This window comes from Bos mutus, chromosome 10 (assembly GCF_027580195.1).
Source record: "Bos mutus isolate GX-2022 chromosome 10, NWIPB_WYAK_1.1, whole genome shotgun sequence".
Taxonomy (NCBI): domain Eukaryota; kingdom Metazoa; phylum Chordata; class Mammalia; order Artiodactyla; family Bovidae; genus Bos; species Bos mutus.
The window spans coordinates 79,284,963-79,303,368 of record NC_091626.1 but is presented as its reverse complement, the minus strand read 5'-3'; the positions used below and the strand labels follow the sequence as shown (position 1 = coordinate 79,303,368).

Sequence of the window (18,406 nt, the reverse complement as noted above, 5' to 3'; positions counted from 1 at the left end):
CATTGAGTGAGCATTGATCTCACTGTATTGATGAGGAGACTGAAGCCTGGGGTGTATCAGTAGATCACTCAAGAGCCGCAAACAGCAAGTGGCAGCCCTGGAACTGAACCCAGGCCATAAAACAGGAGAATCTCTTAATGAGAAGGGGGGCCAGGAGCCTGATTCTTGGTTCTCCAAGCAATCTAGGCTTGCCTCATTCTTTCCAGTATTGCCATCATAATAGATTTCTGGACCATGCCTTTTTTAATTTAAGGCACAGAAATGTCCCTGAGTGCAGAACTCAGAGCTACAGTGAAAGCCCCATGGCTGGCACATCATCGTGAATATCCTGCTCCTATTTCTGAGTGATAGTTAAAGTGGGGAAGGGAAAGAAAAGAAAAACCCATGCTTTGGGGCAATCAGCAACCACCCTGGACCTTGGCCGGTGAGGATGTTCCCCCTTCCCTCCCGGGCTTGCTGGGTCCTGCCTCCGCCTCCCCATCTCCTGGCCCCTCCCCTTTCTCCATGGGCCCCTCTACTACCTGTTCTCTTCCGGGATGTGGAGTGCCATCATCTGCAGGGGCTCCAGGCACTGCACCACCCAGCCATGGCGCTCGCTCACCCTCTCCGTCTCCACCTTCAGGAAGCTGCTGGGCATGCGGCTCCAGAGCACAGGCTGGATGGTTTGGACATCCAGCCGTGGTGGGCATTGAGGGACGGGGTTCTTCTCTTCACTCTTAAATATGGCTGCTGACAGGGGCATGGCATTCTGGGACAAGGCAGAAAGGCGTCAGACACATGCAATTCAGAGATGCTCAGTGACTGCACAGTCCAGTCAGCCCACAATAAGCAACAGTGAGCCATACCTTAAAGTGAGCTGTACATTAAGAGAGACAAGTGCATCCAGGGACCAATGATGGCTTTTCCAGCACTAATAAAGACCTGACATAATGGGTTATATGAGCATCCATTAATCCTTTTGGAACCCAAAAGAAGTAGGGGAAGGGGAAAATGGGAACCTATGTTCTGCGGCATGAATTTCACATGGATGTGTAGAGGTGGGGGGGCGGCATTTGAGAAGCAGGAGGTCAGAGATTTCCTGGTTTCCTCATGCCTGAGCTTCTCCCCATAATGGCCTGTGCATCTTATGTATAGCCATTAGACAAGGGACAGATAAATACCTTCAGCTTCCCAAGTTCAAATTGAAACAGAGAGGTGCTTGTGGGCTGCAGGAAGACGGCTGGAAACACTTTGGTATTGGGCTCCACCTGGAAACCAAAACAAATCCAGAGGTTTGCCCAGAATTATAAAATCCTAGGGGGCTAAGTCATGAGTGTTTCAATCAATGCCCTCATTCTAACTTGAGGGGAAAGAGGACAGCTAACTGGCTGCTCACTGGGCACTGTTCAGAAATTCCCAGAGACCCAGGGCTTACTGGTAGCTACTGTCACTGTTCCTAACTTCAATACTCCTCTCTCCACTCAGGGCTGAGTGGTCTCACATCCTTTCATTTTCCCTCTCAGGTAATTGAGAAGCCAGCAGCTTTCTCCAGCGTGCAGGAGGGCAGTCACAGGTGGGAGCTACCATCTGCCCACCAGAGGCAGTGCGTGCTCTGGTCACAGAACAAGGTAGGGTACTGGCTCTTCACAAGGAGACCCTCAGGGAGCACCATCATGCATTACTCCTGCTCATGGGAGGTGATGAGTGAGGGCAGTGAGGTGACTTCAGTATTCTTTCTGAAGGCACGTGGTGCTGGTCAGGCAAGCCTGGTGAAATTATAGCAGAATGTCCCAACCTCGGTCCTACTGATGGTTTGGGCTGGGTAAGTCTCTGTGTGAGGGCTGTCCTTGGCATTGTAGAGTAGTTACCAGCATCCCTGGCCTCTATGTACTAACATGTCAGTAGTACTCTCCACCCCACCATGGTCATGATAACCCAAAATGTCTCCAGAGATGGCCCGATGTCCCTGAAGGGAGAAGTCCCCCCACTCGAGAGCTAACTTTGCAGGCAAGGACCACATGGTACTTCCATGAAGAAGCTGCCCCCAGAGCCTGTCTCCTCCCTCAAAACCTCTCCTCCTCACTTGGTTCCTCTAGACTTCTCTCCACCCCTTCCTCACTCTATGATTTTACTTCTTACATTAAATAGTGTGAGATTCACCAACTGCCTTTTAGCTGCTGCTTAAATGAGGCATGTGATATGTTTATGACATCAGGGCCTTCATTTATCACTTATTTACTTCAATGTGGAGCTTTTGATCAGACTTGGAGGACCACGGAAGAAGAAATGCGACTTTAATCTCACCAGTGAAAGTCCTTTGCTGCTGCTGCTGCTAAGTCGCTTCAGTCATGTCTGACTCTGTGCAACCCCACAGACGGGAGCCCAAGCAAATTCAGACATTAGGACATGCTTACAACTCTCCTGACCCATCAAATTAGGGGCTTCTGGGTGTTGTGGACATACCTGAAAAGCGTCCCCCAGTGAGTTACTCCCTTGAATAATCGCCTCTTCTAGAATCTGTGTCTTGTTTCCAGCAAACAGGTTATTGCAAAAGCTAAAGGCCTGTCGTTCCCTTGATTGGTTGTATTATAGAGAAGATTCCATTTCAGCAGACTGGAGAAGAAGTTGCTCCAGATAGCCTCAGAGAAGTACACTGCCATGTTTTGAGAGGGCCATGTGGCAAGGAGTTCTAGGGGGTTTCATGGGGCTGAAAGTGGTAAGCTCCTGGCTTCAGCCAGCAAGAAATGGAGCCTGAGTTTTACAAATGCAAGCAACTGAATTTCTGCCAACAACCACATGAATTTAGAAAAGGACCCCAAGCTCCAGAAAAGAATGCAGCCTGGCTGACAACTTGACTGCAGCCTTGGGAGATGCTGAGCTTGGGACCCAGATAAATTCTGTCCTGACTCCTGACCCATGGACACCATGGGACAATGAATGAATGCTTCTGAGTCACTGAAAGTAAAGTGAAAGGGTTAGTTGCTCAGTTGTGTCTGACTCTTTGTGACCCCATGGACTGTAGCATACTAAGCTCCTCTGTCCATGGAATTCTTCAGACAAGAATATTAGCGAGGGTTGCCATTCCTTTCTCCAGAGGGATGTTCCTGACCCAGGGATTGAACCTGGGTCTCCCGCATTGCAGGCAGATTCTTTACCATCTGAGTCACCTGGGAGGCCCTTAAGTCACCGAGTTTGTGGTAATTTGTTATGAGACAATAGAAAATGAATATAGCGATTTTCCTTTCTTCCAGGATATTTGTTACAGGCTTCCTGTAAATAATAAACTTCCTCAATGCATTTAGACATAATATTTATAAACACATTTTTAAGACTGGAAGTGACTTAAAGGATTGTCTGGTTCAGAGCTGTTGGCTTATGATGAAGAGGCCAGACGGGTTAAACACCAGGCTTGTTCCCAGCATATGGCATTCAAGCACACTGCAGTGGGCTCACATTTCAGATAAGACAGTTGCTTTATACCTGATGCCTCAGGTACCTCTGGATGATTATGAAAGGATGATGCTAGTAAAACTAATAGGTAGGGATGGAGCTGCTAGAACTGCCTGCTGCTGCTGCTAAGTCGCTTTAGTCATGTCCGACTCTGTGTGACCCCATAGATGGCGACCCACCAGGCTCCCCGGTCCCTGGGATTCTCCAGGCAAGAACACTGGAGTGAGTTGCCATTTCCTTCTCCAATGCATGAAAGTGAAAAGTGAAAGTGAGGTCACTCAGTCATGTCTGACCCTCAGCGACCCCATGGACTGCAGGCTCCTCCGTCCATGGGATTTTGCAGGCAAGAGTACTGGAGTGGGGTGCCATTGCCTTCTCCGAGAACTGCCTAGGCTATGTCTAAAATAAGCTTTGCTGAGGACATTCAACAGTTATTTAGTGCCTATCACATACCTGCTTTGTGCCAGGATCTGGGTTTATGGGTGAGAGACACAAATGGGAAATTCTGATTTGCTGCTGTGTGACTTTGGTCACAAAGCAAGAGTCATCTTTAGGCTGGCCCCAGATTTCTCAAATACTCTAACAGGTAACATTCTAGAACAATGTGTGCCTCTCAAGTCATTGCAACTTGAAGCAAACAGAGGTCTGGTGGGTGAGAAAATTTTGCCTGAATCAGCCAGGTGGGAGAGAGAGAAATGCACTCACTCAGAGATTTCTGATGCTGAACTCAATTGTACCATCATGGGGAGTGACAGGCTAAAGGAGGTGACACGTTTTTAGGTCCCTCAGGAATGATCCCTGCAAACGTCATAAGCTACCCAGTCAAACGGCAGGGTCCTCCTCAAACTTCCCCGCAGAGAGGAGGTCCTTGAAAGCATGTAGGATGGATGCTCTGGGATTGGTTTATTTCTACCCTCAGAGTACATTCCCACCACAATGAACAATGGAAACTTTTCTTCAATCACTAAAATAACAAGAACACACAAGTGTGAGCACCTGATGGGTGTCCATAAGGAAAGAAACTGCAACTGATGGTGCGGTAAGTGGAATATCCTAGACGGCCCTCCTGACCCCTCAGTTAGTCCTGTGATCCTGGATGTCATGGGGCAAAACTGATTCTGTCAGCAAGGCTACTAACAAGCTGACCTTAAGATAGAGACAGTATCCTTGTGGGCCTAATCCAATTGCACAAATTCTTAAAAACAAGTGTTTTCTCTTGCTGGGGGCAGAATGGAAAATCAGAGAGTCAAAGGATGAGAAGAACCAGCTGTGCCCTTGTTGGCTTTAAGGATGGAAGGGACCACGTGAGAGGGAATGTGGGCACCTCTGGGAGCAGAGAGGGGTCAGCCACCAAGGAAGTGGGGACCTCAGAACCTCTGCCTACAACCACAACTGGATCCTGCTGACAACATGAAGGAGCTTGCAAGGGAGGCTGCCCAGAGCCTCAGGACAGAGCCAGCTCAGTCCAGCTGACACCTTGATTTTGGCCTTGTGTGGACCTGGGCAGAGAACCCAGTCAAATCTACAAAACCATGAAATGATAAACAGATGCTGCTTGAAGCTGCTAATTCTGTGGTAATGTGTTAGGCAGCAACTAAAATCTAGTGGCTTCCCAGCCAAGTTGGTCAGTTTGCAACAAATACTTAGCAAGCACTTCCTGGGCGCCAGGTACCACGGTCTCATGTTCTGGGATACGGGAGTGAACCCGCGAGGGGAGGCAGCCCCGCTCTCAAGGAGCTTATATTCTGGAAGGGGGTACTGCAGCCTGACGGAATAAGCAGCGAGTCCAGATTTGAGGCTGCCACGAAGTGCCATGGACTTTCTTCCCTTTGTGTTTAAGGTACTTTTTATCGCTGGCTGATCTACTTTGTCTTTGCAATGATGGACATTCTATCTCTAATCATGTGTGAAGGTCAGGGCGTAGGAAACAGCCTGAATTGAAAGGTAACCCCTCTCATAAATCTGAATCTTACAGCTGGCCTCTGCTCGCAGAACTGTGCGGCTGGGATGGCAGTAACTGAGGACAATCTCTTGAACATACATTTTATTTCTCATTTCTCCCATGATTACATTAAGTGAGACAGAAAAAGCTTTTCAGATTGCGTAGCAGTATTTAATGGGGAGGTCTGGAAACCTTGGAGAGAATCCTTCTCTTATTATTTTGGTTACTGGTCCTTTCTGAATGGAAAGCCAGTGTATAAATATTACTACCCTGCTCTGCTCAAGATAATTGAAAAATGAAAATGGCTACAACTGCAGAATAACAATTATCCCAGGGCTGGGAGACCAGACACACGGCTGGACATGTTAACTGTCTCGCCGGGAATGAGAAGGGGGCTGAGTGGGTGGGAGTTTCCGGAGGGTTCCTGCTCAGAGCCCTGACCTCCTCCCCATTCCCACCCCAGGGCGGGAGCTGGTTGGAAGCCCTGAGCAGAGTCATGAGGATTTACGCACATGGAGTCACACCATCCACCCTGGGATGCAGATACCAATAGGCAGCTCAGAAAACTGACCAACTTCACATCATCCAGGAACTGCAGTGGAAGACAGGACACAAATGGCACAGAATCTGCTCTTTGCTGTAACATCTTCTTATCATCATAGGCTCTTTCCTGAAGCAGGCAAGTCATTGCTGCTGCAAATGCCCTGGGTTGGGTTTTATTTATTTATTTAGGGACCTTAAATGTGATTAGATGCCTTGGAACTCTCAGCAGCTCAGGGAGGACCCTTTAGTCAAACTCATTTCAAAAGTTAATGGAAAAAAGCTAATGGATTCTGAAGGACGATAGTAATGTATATAAGCCTCCTCTCAGGGGACTTAAGAGGGGAGGGGAAGGTGGAATCATGAGAAAGTACTAGAAGAACATTATGTTACTTTCTGAATTTGCAAAGGCCGCTTTCTGGGAGCAGCTGGTGGGGTCCCAGCTGCTGGGTAGTGGTGATGATTCCACTTCTTTCCAGGAGGAGGAAGAGCTCCGGCGTAGTGTGCAGGGGGCTACCCACTGCAGGAGGTCCTGGGGAAGACCGCCACACTGGCAGGCTGTCCCTGGCCCTCAGAAAGGGCTCTGCCTGTGCTTTCAGTCACTTAACATTTCAGATTTGGGGCAGCTACGGACCCCTGCTCTCCAACCACAAGCCAGACAAAGGGCTGCCAAGGGGCTTTTCAGCCTCCAGGCTGTAACCTGGGGCTGATTCTGGAATCTGGGGCTTTAGCCATTGACACAGGAGCCATTTACAGCAGAGCTTTTTATCTCCTGTATTTGGCTGAGCTGGAGGACATGGCAGCCCATTCCAGTATTCTTGCTTAGAGAATCCTGTGGACAGAGGAGCCTGGTGGGCTGTTGTCCATAGGGTGGCACAGAGTCGGACAGGACTGAAGCGACTTAGCATGCATGCATGCATTGGAGAAGGAAATGGCAACCCACTCCAGTATTCTTGCCTGGAGAATCCAAGGGAAGGAGGAGCCTGGTGGGCTGCTGTCTATGGGGTCGCAGAGTCGGACACGACTGAAGTGACTTAGCAGCATCAGCAGCAGCAGTTGGCTGAGCTCCCCTCAACACTGTTTGCCACTGTCCTGAGAACACTTTTGGAGCTCCTCGTTGCTTCCTAATTCCTCCCTACCTTTCCAAATTTGTTACCACCAACCATTACCCATTCTAATCTGTCCATCATTCCTCAAACATAAACATCGCTTATGCCTTCATCTCCATTATGCTTTTGTGCCCTTCTTTCAACCAAGTACATGCCTCTCTCTCTCTACCTGGAAGTATTCTGTTTCATAATCAAGATTTCTCTGTAATAAATTTTTCTTGGCTACTTTCCATGGAAGTAGACTCCTTTTCTGAACTTGGATAACACTCTATCCGTACATACAGGAAGCTTTCCATTCTACCTTTGAAGTGTCAAGAAGGTTTAATACAGATATTTAATTCCTTAACTTAGCCTTTCTCATAGTATGCTCTGTAGAACTCTGGGCTGATAGAATATTACTAATTGTTAAATTAAAAAAAAAAAGCTTTTCTTGATTAAATGAGAAATGGTTGGCTAGGTTTCTTTCTGAACCATTTCTTAAAGTTTTCCTGTACTAACACTTACTGCGAAACTTCCAAAGGAAGATATAATTTGTGGCTTTTCCCAAGCTTATTTGGCCATCAAAGGTGAAAAATCCGACTTAAAGCAGATTAGCTTTCTTGTGGTTAATGACAGGTAAACCTACATGTATATAGTTGATAGTTTCCCCAAGGAGTTCTGTCAGTTTATAATCAGTGAAAGAGGGAGATACATTATTTACATAAATGCAGTTTTTTAAGGACCCTGCAAAGAAGCCATAGTGAATGAGAATAACCTTTTTTGCAAAGGGAATACTCCCTGGCAAATTAATCAGTTTTTATAGGTCTATATTTTGAGCACAGAAGTTTCTTAAAGTGAGGAGTATCTCTGTTGACCTTTTAGACTTTGTATCTTATATAGTGTTGCTGCTGCTAAGTCGCTTCAGTCGTGTCTGACTCTGTGCGACCCCAGAGACGGCAGCCCACCAGGCTCCCCCGTCCCTGGGATTCTCCAGGCAAGAACACTGGAGTGGGTTGCCATTTCCTTCTCCAATGCATGAAAGTGAAAAGTGAAAGGGAAGTCGCTCAGTTGTGTCCGACTCTTAGCGACCCCATGGACTGCAGCCCACCAGACTTCTCCATCCATGGGATTTTCCAGGCAAGAGCACTGGAGTGGGGTGCCATTGCCTTCTAGAGTAGGTAATGTGAAAGTTGCACAGGAAATACTGATGGAATTAATGAATAGCCTTTCAGAGCCCAATGCCACAGAAAAACCTTTTTATCTGCTAGAAAGATGACCAGCCTTTCTAATCAACCAGTAAATAAGATCTTTCCCTCTTTGAACAAAATGAAGTCATTTTGTTCTTGTTTGTTTTCCTAGATAGCTTTGGACCATGTAGGTACATCAACTCCATGTGCTGTGGTGAAGACGCCAACCACACAGAAGACTGAGGAGCAGAGCCCTGAGCACCCAGGCCTGGGATGCCACTGTCATGGTCCCTGATGCCACTCCTACCTGGTAGCAGGTGCCAAGTTCCCTCCCGTTGGCTGAAAAGGACAACATGCCCATCGCCAGATCCACGAGGCAGCCAATCTCCAGGTCCACGTTGCTGCGACTCGCTCTTTGGGATGTAGCCACGATGTCCCCACCCCAGACCATGTAGCAATTGCTGCGTTTCACGCTAGGAGCCAAAGAGAGCAAAAGACAAAGAATAACCTGGACTGGGGCAGTTTGCAGTCAAGACTCAGGACTGAAATGCCCCCAAAGCCTCCACGGAAGCTTTCCAATCAGCCCCCAATAATTGTTTTTCTTAAGTGAATTCGCTGAGTTTAGGAATGTGGCAATCTATCTGCTTCAAAGAACAGAGTATTCAGGTAATCTTTTCCTGGCTCAATGTCAATTCGCATTTCTGAAACAGATATCAGGGACCACAATATTAGAGGGGAGAACTAAAGGTGCCTGTGGACTTAGAGAGAGGTTTGGTATAAGAGGTGGGAACAAAAAGGTCTGTGTCCTGAGTCCCAGCCCAGTGCCAGGGCAAAAGGCCACTGGACACTTGAGATGCAGGCCCACGTTCCCTAGGATGGCAGGCCTGGGCCATGGAAGACTTGCAAAGTAGATAAAGTTAATATCTGATGTCCTCTCTCCTCTTGACCTGTACTACCTGCCCTCCCAGCTGTCTGGAGTCCTGCCTTCCGTACCCTCACCCTTCCAGACCTATGCACTTGGGTACCTTTCTCAGCTAGCTGGCTACCACTCCCACAAAGAAAACTCCATCACAGGCATTTTGATGAAAATGCCAACTATAATAACCAAAAGATTTTGAACCCCCAAAGCCCAATTTCTTAATGGTAAGATTTCAACCACTGGATGGGCTCTCAAGAAGCAGTAGATGAGTTCCCAGAGCCGCTTATGATGGCTGAGGGCAAGCCCAGCCCTCGTGTGTCCATCTGAGGGACCTGAGAACTTAAAGTTGCATCAAATGACTTGTCTCAGGCTAAAGGACTTCCCTGGTGGCTCAGATGGTAAAGAATCTGCCTGCAATGCAGGAGACCTGGGTTCAATCCCTGGATTGGGAAGATCCCCTGGAGGAGGGCATAGCAACCCATTCTGGTATTCTCTCCTTGGACAGAGGAGTCTGGCAGGCTATGGTCCATGGGGTTGTAAAGAGTGGGACACAACTGAGTGACTAAGCACACACAAAGGAGAAAGTGACTCTATATGGGACACTACATCAGCCCTTTAAACTTCCTAAGGTCGATCTGATTTTGCCTTGGAAAGCCAAGAGTTTGATTAGAATTCTTCCAGGTTCTTTCTGATTCTCAAAGTCTATCCCTTTCCCCAACAACTAGAAATCCCCTTTGTAAGCATGCCTTCACCTCCTCTGCCTGCCTCTTCTCTAGGGCACCAGTGGGGCTGGTTTCGCAGTGAAAATGCCCTCAGGCAGAGCCAGTGCAAATTGCTCCCTTCAAGTGAGTTATAGCCATTGCTAGATTTTCATTAAGGTTAAACTGCAGCTGTGTTACTACTACTTTTCAGTGATTAGAGTACTAAGTACATGGATGACTACAGAATCCAGTTAATAATGTATGAAAGTCATGGGAGTGTGAAGTGCTACACTTTGGTCCTATTTTAAAGGGCTCAAGTTTGAAATGCCCGAAAGCATCTGAAAATCGATCCCGTGTTTATTTCTTATTATACAAGACAAAGAACCAAGAGTTATTGAAGTGAAGTTATTGAGCACCTACTATTTCCTGCGTCTTATTCTAGGTGCCAATGTGCCACATACTTTTCTCAGTGAGTGTGGTCTGAGGCTCAGATAAATAAAATTATCAGTCTGGTGTGGCACAGCCAGAAAACTGGAGCAAGAGACCCAGCTGGGAGGAGACCGTCTGGCTTTTTGTTCTTTTGGCTGAAGAATGAAGTCTGGACTGGACAAGGGCTTTCACATACCTTTCTTTGTAACCAAACCAGATGTTGCATTTGGTTACAGCATCTCCTCTGGGTCTCATAACATGCTGGACAGTCAGTAATGGTAATAAGAGCAATGTTTATTGAGTACTTGGGGCAAGGCACTGCTGTAGGCACTTACCTATGTTTTATCTCAATCCTCAAAACACTCTGTTAGATTAGAACTATTATTCTCATTTTATAGATGAGGAGGTTCAGACCCAGGGTGGTTAAGTAACAGGCCCAAAGTCACACCTCTAGAAAGCACTGGAACTGAGTTTAAAATGGGGGCAATTTGCTTCCATTGTCCTCTTTGCTTCCTCTGTCCTCTTAACTACCCACCACAATGGTCTCCCAGGACACAGCAATCCTGCCTGACCTCAGCCTCTAGTCTTTGATGAGCAAGTAGCATCTAAAGAGCATTGATTGCAAAACATCCTGACTTTTTAGGGATAAAGGTCAGCATGAGGACCAACTTCTTACATTTCTATATAAGTCTGTATGGGCAAGGACTCTAGGAAATCTCACTGAGGTGGAAATAAAGTCTGCTGGTTCATCTCTGGGGCAATGGTGGCCAAAGATCTTTTTTCTGATGGCAGTTCTAGTGGACTGGTGGGAGGATATGGGTGTACCTAAGGCATGTTTTTCTTTAAGATCCCTAATTTCTACTCAGCGGTAATTATTCCTGAATTCGTCATGTCTCTTTGATGGTCTTTATTCTTTCAGCCATTACCAACTTTTGATGGGGAGTTCTGAGTTGATCAGCTGCTGTGTATGATGTGGTACATCTTTTTATTTCTTTGGAACTGATTTCCCTCAAGCACCTGAGGATTTTTCTCTGCCTTTTTCTAATGTTGCAGAAATTGGGACTTGTCCAGAAATCACAGAGAAAAGACTTAGAGGGAGCTTAGACCTCTCAATTGTACATCTGTATTTCCCATTCCTGGGTCATGTTTTATATACGTAATGAAACTGCCCTTTATTCTGGCTGATAATAACTTCGCCCACCATAGTACCCTCTCCACAGCCCCACCCCAAGCTCATTCACTCAAGGATTTTAAGCCTGTGCTTTTTTCCCCTCTTTATAATAGAAGTTGGGATGTTTCCTTCTTTGAGTTGTGAGCAGAGAGAGGAAAAAGACTGCTGGATGAGAGAGGGAGGGACCTGATGGCCAAACCTGCCCCTTGGAAGTCCTCTTACCTTTCGTGGACTCGGCCTCTTTCATCCCCCAGAGTAACAGTCACAGTACAGTTTTTATTCAGGTCAAACTTTTCACTGTACAAGTGATAATCCGGAGTCACCCATCCGACCCACACGCAGGAGGGGTCCTGTCCGGCAAAGATGCGGATCGCATAGTAGCACTGCTGGGGAGAGACCACAGATGGAGTGAGTGACCCCAGCTGGGGGGAATGGGCTCAAGAGGTAGACATTACACAGCAGCCCACTTGTCCCCTTTTCGTAGAAAGCACACTCTGTACTGGAGTGTGCCCTGCTCTCTGGACTAGGGGCAGGGCTGATGCGAGAACTTGGCTTCCTTGTTTTCCCGCTTTCTGTTGTGCCTTAGCACCTAGACAATCAGGCACCTATTCTGTCACCCTCTGCCCAGAAGATGCTGCTGCTGCAGAGATCAGGGGCAGCCACTCAACGGTCAACATAGAACCCTCACTCTCTTCTGGCTCCTCGGGCTGCTGGGGGGAGCTGGGCACTGTCTGCCTTCAGAGAGAACAGTCAAGGTTCAGAGAACAAGGCCACTTGCCACTTCTGCAGGGAAGTCCAGGGATATATTTTTTTAAGTCTTAAGAAGGAAAAAGCCCACATTGTGGCCAAAGGTGCTTCATAAAAGAAAAAGCCCACATTTTGGCCAAAGGTGCTTCATATGGCCATTAGGCTCAGTGACAGGCAGGGCTGAAAACCATAGCCATTCTTAGGTAGGCACTGTAACAATTTGTGAAGTTTATCACTGTGTTGTAATAGCAACTGAAGCACTGAGTTAAGTGACTGCTTCATCATTTTCTTTATGAAACTGAACACATTTATTCTAAATGAAGTCCTCATATTTGTTGTTATCTCCAATTTTTTGATTGGAAGAGAAAAGAGTCAGCCAGACACAACCTGTGCTGGAATCCTGGGGCTGGCAGCTATTAATCGTGTGACCTTAGACAAGTCATTTGTCTTCTGTGCCTTGGAGTGCAAGAGATTGTTCATCTCCCAGGGCTGCAGTGGAAATTAAGGGGGAAGGTGACACAGTGTGCTCCGTGCAGTGCTCTGCACACAGCAGGTGTGTGACACGCCAAGGCAAGAATCTTATGCCAGACAGTTAACCTATGATTACCGGGTTGCAGGGTAACTTTATTGAAGGGGTGACATGCATTTCTTACAAACAGTTTTTTTTTTTTTGGTCAGGTGCTAAATAAAAATGAGTTGTTTTCTAGTTGCTAAGTCGTGTCTGGTTCTTTGCAACCCCATGTCCTGTAGCCCACCAGGCTCCTCTGTCCATGGGATTTCCTAGGCAAGAATACCAGAGTGAGTAGCCTTTTCCTTCTCCAGGGGATCTTCCTGACCCAGGGATCAGATCTGCATTTCCTGCATTGGGAGGCAGATTCTTTACCACTGAACTACCAGGAAAGCTCAAAAGGAAGAAAGAAATTAGGAAGCATTGCTTTCTGACCACTGTTTATAGAAAAGAATCAAAAGCAGCCTGCATCTTCTGGGCTGGCTCCCTGCTCTTTTTTTTTCATTTGACTGCTTTCAACATCATTCCTGGCACTGCTCAGAGAGATGGGAGAGTTGATTCACAGTTTACATAAAAGAGCAAACAAAAGGATTAAATTAACAGCCCCCCTTTCCCCCTCAACTGGTGTTCCTTTCAATCAGAATGGCAGTGCTGGGTCCCTGGTGGCAAATAGGCACCAAGTACACAATGATGCCCAATTAGATGCTCTAGGTAGAGTTCTGTTTTGCACTGAATAACTGTTTTTCTTTCCCCCACTTGAGAGATGCCATAGATATGTTCTGGAAGCATTAAGATGGATATTAAAAGGCAGAGTAATTGGCAATTAAAGAGGATCTCTAGACAGATCTTTGCTGTAAGGGGCATATTACCAGGCATGGCAAAGAATCAAATAATTAAAACCATAATTGAGCACATTTACTTACTGTTGTTGTGTGAGAGAGTATTTCTTGCATCTGTTTCCTGGGGGGAAGATAATCCATGTTTTAGTTCTTCAGCTCTATAAAGAAGCCAACAAGTCTGACAGGCAATTGATCTACCTTTAATGACGAAGACAAGTTTAGGAAGCTGCATGTTTCCCATATATGAGTGATCCCAACTGATCTTGGAACTTTTCATCAGCAACCTGCTACCAGCAGGCAGGACTATGCCTTCTAACTCTTGTCTCTCAGCCCAGATGTAAGGTAGGGCAAGGGGGAGGCTGGGGAGATGTTAATAATATAGGCAGGGATACCCTGGGATACATTATCCTGTTCTCTCAAACAGCTTTGCTTCTTTAAAGCTTGGTAGATAGTAAAACTCTTGAGGAAACCTGCACCAGCCTTATATCAGTGATTAAAAATAGACATGAAAGGGAAGAAAGATAGCAAGGAATATATTTCTTACCAGGCAGAAGGAATTCACATTACTCATGAGTCACACAGCTACTGGGTTGGACATTGGCCATAGTTATGCAAAGAAGGTAGAATTTGCCTACAGAAGCTTCTAATTTCACACAATGGCAACAACAATTGCACTTACATTCTTTTCTACTCCAAAACATAGGAATTACAAGTTGCAAGGAGGCTAGGGACTCAGAGCTTGAGAAGAGCAGAAACGTGTCCACTGGATGTGACGTAATCAAGCTTGATTGGCCCCCTAATTATACACTGTGGGCACACACGCACACACATGGGCACACACACGTATGAGCACACATCCTTATTTCTTTCCTGACTGAAAGCAGAGGGAACCCTACAGACCGGGCTCCAGCTGTGCCATGGTGCAGTGAGAAGCAGACAAAGTCAGTTTTGCAGCAGACATGCTGAGCACCTCTGAGAGCTGGAGCCCCCTCTCCCTCACCTTTTCTGGAAAGCATCACTGTCCATACAGGGGCTGTGACTGAAGGAGGAGTGGCACTCGACGGGCACGCTCAGGCGGCAGTAGATCATGGTGGCACTGCTGTTCTGGGTGCCGAATGTCTTGTGGGTCACCTTGAGGCACGGAGGGGTATCCATGGTGCCGTCGATCCTCACAACCTGGAAATGCCACCATCCTCACCTGACAGCCTGACTCCCGCCCACCCTCTCTTCCCTCACTGACTACCTACGTAAGGCTTTCTGCGAACGGCAAAGGTTGTCATGAGTGGTAGCCCAACCGTTACACTTATCGTAATGTGGACCCTGCCCAGTAAAATATCATAGACCCACTTCTGGCTGGGGAGATTAGGGATTTGAAAACATGGCTGCTGGGTTTTCTGCAAGGTCAAGGGTGCCAGGCAGCAGGGGTGTTGCAGTGCGTTTGCTGATGCTGACCTTTTAGGAAGGTGGCGAGTGGCTAAAGAAGAAACTTTTCATAGGTTTCCCATGTCAGTAGGCATAAGAATATCTAAGGGGGGAAGGCGCCAGAAAGCCCAAGACTCCAGAAGTGACATTAGAGTTTCCTCAGAGGACCCTGTCTCCCACCTGGTGGACTTCCCGCCTTTACCTGTAGCCTGAGTCAAACAGAGGATCCTGACAAAGGAGGAAATTCCCAGCTCCAGGGCGTGAGCACTTGGAGGAGTGCAGTGGAGGAGGAAAGATCACAACTGGGTGTTTGAAGTGTATGTGTGGGGATGGGATGGGGAGCAGAGAAAGTGAGCAGACTTACAATGATGATTTTGTTATGATCTGAGCACTTCTCCCTGCATTCTAGAGCCAGTTTCTATCCTGCGGTCCATGAGCATGCTTACCTAGGTTTGTGGGGTCTGCATATTTTCAGTTTGTCAAAGGGGCTCATGACTTCCAAAAAGTTTATGAGCCAGCTTTCTAAAGTAACTATCAGGTAGAAATTGAAGAAATTCAAGTCTACTATTTAAGGGTTTGGGGGAAAGGGGAGATGAAGAGCTGATGCTTGCTGAATTCAGATTGGGAGGTGAGTGAAGGAGACACACTCTGGTGGAAGCGAGCCCTTGAATCTAATGCTTCAGTGGAGTTGATCTGTCTGACATCCCATCAGCTCCCATCTCACCCTGACACCATGAAAAAATCGTAGTGTGTGTGGGCGACGCAGGGCAAGGAGATGTAGAACCAGAACCCAAATCAGGATCCTTACAATCTTTGGCTTCTCTGCTTCTCTGCTCCCCACACAAGGTACAAGCATCATAATCAACTATTGCACCTCCACCTAAAAAGCTGGAGATGGTTCTGCAGGAATTAAACACAGCCTAAAAGACATTAAGTCCTGAGCAGAGGAGAACAATGTCCGGGACATATCATCTTAAGTGCAGGTATTGAACTATTTTAGGAAAATGACATTTAAGGACTCTAGATACTGTTTTGCTCTAATACTACTATAGCAACATCTGGAGAATATGTAGTGGCCCAAAGATTTGGGGATATGGATCTGCAAGGTGGTTGGTTATCCCTTGTAAGATGCCACTCAGCTGCCACAACTAAGGTGCCTGTAATGACAGCTCTGGAGTCCGGCAAGGAGGTGACTGGGGACAGACAAGGCGTGGACTTGGGCAAGCACCAGATGTGACAGGAACATCAGTGGGAGCTCAGTGCCTGGGTCCCCCTGCGCTGCCAGCGTCCCCCACGATGTGTACATGTAGCATACCTCTATCTGCGGATGATCCTTGGGCACGTTGACAAATGTTGGGAGGCGTTTGCTGAACCACATGGCCACGTCACGATTCATGTTGACAGCAAAAGGCTCAAAGCCCTCTTGGAGGCCGCACATGGTATAAAACTTGAAGGTGCTGGCATCCATCCCGAGATTCATACGGCCGATCTGAGACAGCCCCAGAGAGCAGATGGGCACAAAGCCTGCAGAGTGGTGAGAGAGCTCGGTCAGCCTGCAGGACTGTCCCGGGAGGCTGGGAGGAAGCAGAACCCTTGCTTCCCTCACAGCTTTGAGTCCCAGTAGAAAAGATAGGACAGCATCCTTTTCTTTCTTCCTGGCCCATATACTCAACAACAGGAGGCCATGTGGAGCTGACAGCTGCCCTTGATATATGGGAAAGACAAGCGAGTCTGGTTCAAAATGACTGGCAGAAAAAATAACCATCCAGCCAAGATGTAAATAAATGTCATCTGGAAAAGTAAAACCAATAAGAGAGAAAGTGAAATTCTTTATTTATGTCTTAGTTAAAACTGATATTACTTGTGCGCTAAGTCACTTCAGTCATGCCCGACTCTTTGTGACCCCATGGACTGTAGCCCACCAGACTCCTCTGCCCATGGGATTCTCCAAGCAAGAATACTGGAGTGGGTTGCCATGCCCTCCTGCAGGGGATCTTCCCAACCCAGGGATTGAATCTGCATCTCTTACGTCTCCTGCATTGGCAGGCAAGTTCTTTATCACTAGCACCAATTAGGCCCTGGGTAATTTTAGTTATCTATCTCTGGAGATATACTTTCTTTTAAATTGAGTTATAGTTGATTTACAATATTATATTAGTTTCAGGTATACAACATAGTGAATCAATATTTAAATAGATTGTATTCCATTTGAAGTTATTACAAAACAATGGCTGTATTTCCCTGTGCTGTACAATATATTCTTGTTGTTTATCTCTTTGATACACAGTAGTTTGTGTCTCTTAATCTCATACCCCTATCTTGCTCCTTCCTTCTACCTTCTCCCCACTGTTTATCATGAGTTTGTTCTCTGTATCACTGAGTCTCTTTCTGCTTTGTCATATATATTCAGTTGTTTTATTTTTTAATTTCACATATAAGTGATAACATACAGCATTTGCCTTTGTCAGACTTATTTCATTAAACATAATACTCTCTGGATCCACCCATGGTGCTGCAAATAGCAGAATTTCATTCTTTTTTTATGGCTAACTAATATTCATGTGTGCGTGTGTCTGTGTGTGTGTACGTGTGTGGGTATAGATATATACACACATATATATATACATATACAGATACATCATCTTTTAATCATTCATCTGTTTACAGGCACTTAGAGTGCTTCCATATCTTAAACCCTGTGTAATTTTAAATTTTGCCCCAAATAAAACAATGCAAGAAGCCCAAAGAATGACTTGATGTAAATTGCCAAATTTCTCTAGGTCCCAGCATCTTCTCCAGTGAAATGAGAGGTACAGTGGCTCTTGTCATTTGAGAATATGCTAAGAAGTTTTGGATGCTACACTATGACTGCTTGTTTACAAAATACATCTTATAAACCCCATCCTCCCAGTCTACTGTTACAGTCCCCTGCTAAGTAGGAAAGTGAGATTTTCAAGCAGGAGCTGTAGAAAACTGTTCGCTCCTACAGTTACTGTCTCTCCAAGCTCTTTTCTGTGTCCTCATCATAATAAAGCATTGCCATGCAGAACAGACCCAAAGCAGAAGTTCAGATCGCTTGGTGTTCTTGTCTGTGGGCTATTTATGAATCATAATTGTGGACCAACAAATCAGCAGAGTTGGGAAAGCACTAATTATCCCAGACCTGGGAAGACATGAGGCAGGCAGCTGGAGGGCAGCTGAGGCTGCAGACTGCTCGGAAAAGGACGAAGGGCTCCAAGGCTGGACGCTAAACCAGGGCTTGGAGCACCCCCATAAAGAAAATCGTGTCACTCCTAAGGAAGGAGTGTTTATGTGAGGGACATTTAAAGGTCAATTTTGGGAGAATTTATGTTCAACAGTAAGTCACTCATAGAGATCAAGGCCAAAATTCACTCTTCCTAAAGTCAGTGTGTATATACTGTTACCTAAATCACAAAGTTTCTATGTAAATAAGTCATATAAGTGAAAGATAAAACCAAGCTGA

General features: G+C 46.4%; 1 protein-coding gene across 1 annotated transcript in view; it reads right to left on the bottom strand.

The window, feature by feature from the left end:
- RYR3 (ryanodine receptor 3) overlaps nucleotides 1-18,406 on the bottom strand; it is a 457,031-nt gene that overhangs the window by 178,087 nt on the left and 260,538 nt on the right. The window contains 7 exon segments of the mRNA XM_070378270.1: nucleotides 522-748; nucleotides 1,161-1,247; nucleotides 8,494-8,659; nucleotides 11,629-11,792; nucleotides 13,585-13,621; nucleotides 14,501-14,676; nucleotides 16,238-16,446. Coding sequence (XP_070234371.1) covers nucleotides 522-748; nucleotides 1,161-1,247; nucleotides 8,494-8,659; nucleotides 11,629-11,792; nucleotides 13,585-13,621; nucleotides 14,501-14,676; nucleotides 16,238-16,446 — 1,066 coding nt within the window.